This window comes from Nanorana parkeri, unplaced genomic scaffold, assembly GCF_000935625.1.
Source record: "Nanorana parkeri isolate BGI_ZX_2015 unplaced genomic scaffold, ASM93562v1 scaffold4158, whole genome shotgun sequence".
NCBI lineage: Eukaryota > Metazoa > Chordata > Amphibia > Anura > Dicroglossidae > Nanorana > Nanorana parkeri.
The window spans coordinates 8,438-8,989 of record NW_017310425.1 but is presented as its reverse complement, the minus strand read 5'-3'; the positions used below and the strand labels follow the sequence as shown (position 1 = coordinate 8,989).

At 58.2% G+C, this 552-nt stretch overlaps 1 protein-coding gene across 1 annotated transcript in view; it reads right to left on the bottom strand.

The window, feature by feature from the left end:
• LOC108803759 (extended synaptotagmin-3-like) overlaps positions 1–552 on the bottom strand; it is a gene marked incomplete at its 5' end in the record, with an annotated part of 17,188 nt that overhangs the window by 8,467 nt on the left and 8,169 nt on the right. The window contains one exon of the mRNA XM_018575568.1: positions 126–302. Coding sequence (XP_018431070.1) covers positions 126–302 — 177 coding nt within the window. The remainder of the gene's footprint in view (positions 1–125; positions 303–552) is intronic.

Below are 552 nucleotides of genomic sequence, written 5' to 3'. Positions count from 1 at the left end.
ATGAAGGGCCCCCCGGCACCGGGCAGGGACTTGGGGCAGGAATGGGGTTCCCGGGCCCGGCAATGGAGGGCCGCCTGTGATCCCCTCGTTGTCTGTACAGTGAATGTCGGCGGCGGCCATCTTACCTCGTACATCTCATTCCACAGCGGGTTCAGGTTCTCGCGGATGGTTTTGCTCTTGAAGGTCTGATTTCCCACCCGGAGGACCCCGTACGGGTCCGACTTCCCCTTTATGAGGCCCCTCAGGTAGGTGTCCTTGGGGATCAAGTTCTCGGCTTCGTACAGATAAACTCTCAGCACCCCCTGAAATGTACACCGAGAAACCCCGTTATATGCAACATTCACTGCAAGCCTGAGCAATGTGCGGCCCCGGGGGCAACTAGTCAGGGGGGCAACATAGCAAGGGGGCAAAACTAAAATACACCCTCCTCCATGCTTCTATATATCACCCCTGGATACAGATATGCACATTCACCCCCATCCTCCTACATTCACCCCCATCCTCCTACATTCACCCCCATCCTCCCACACCCACCCCCGTCCCCGCCCCGTC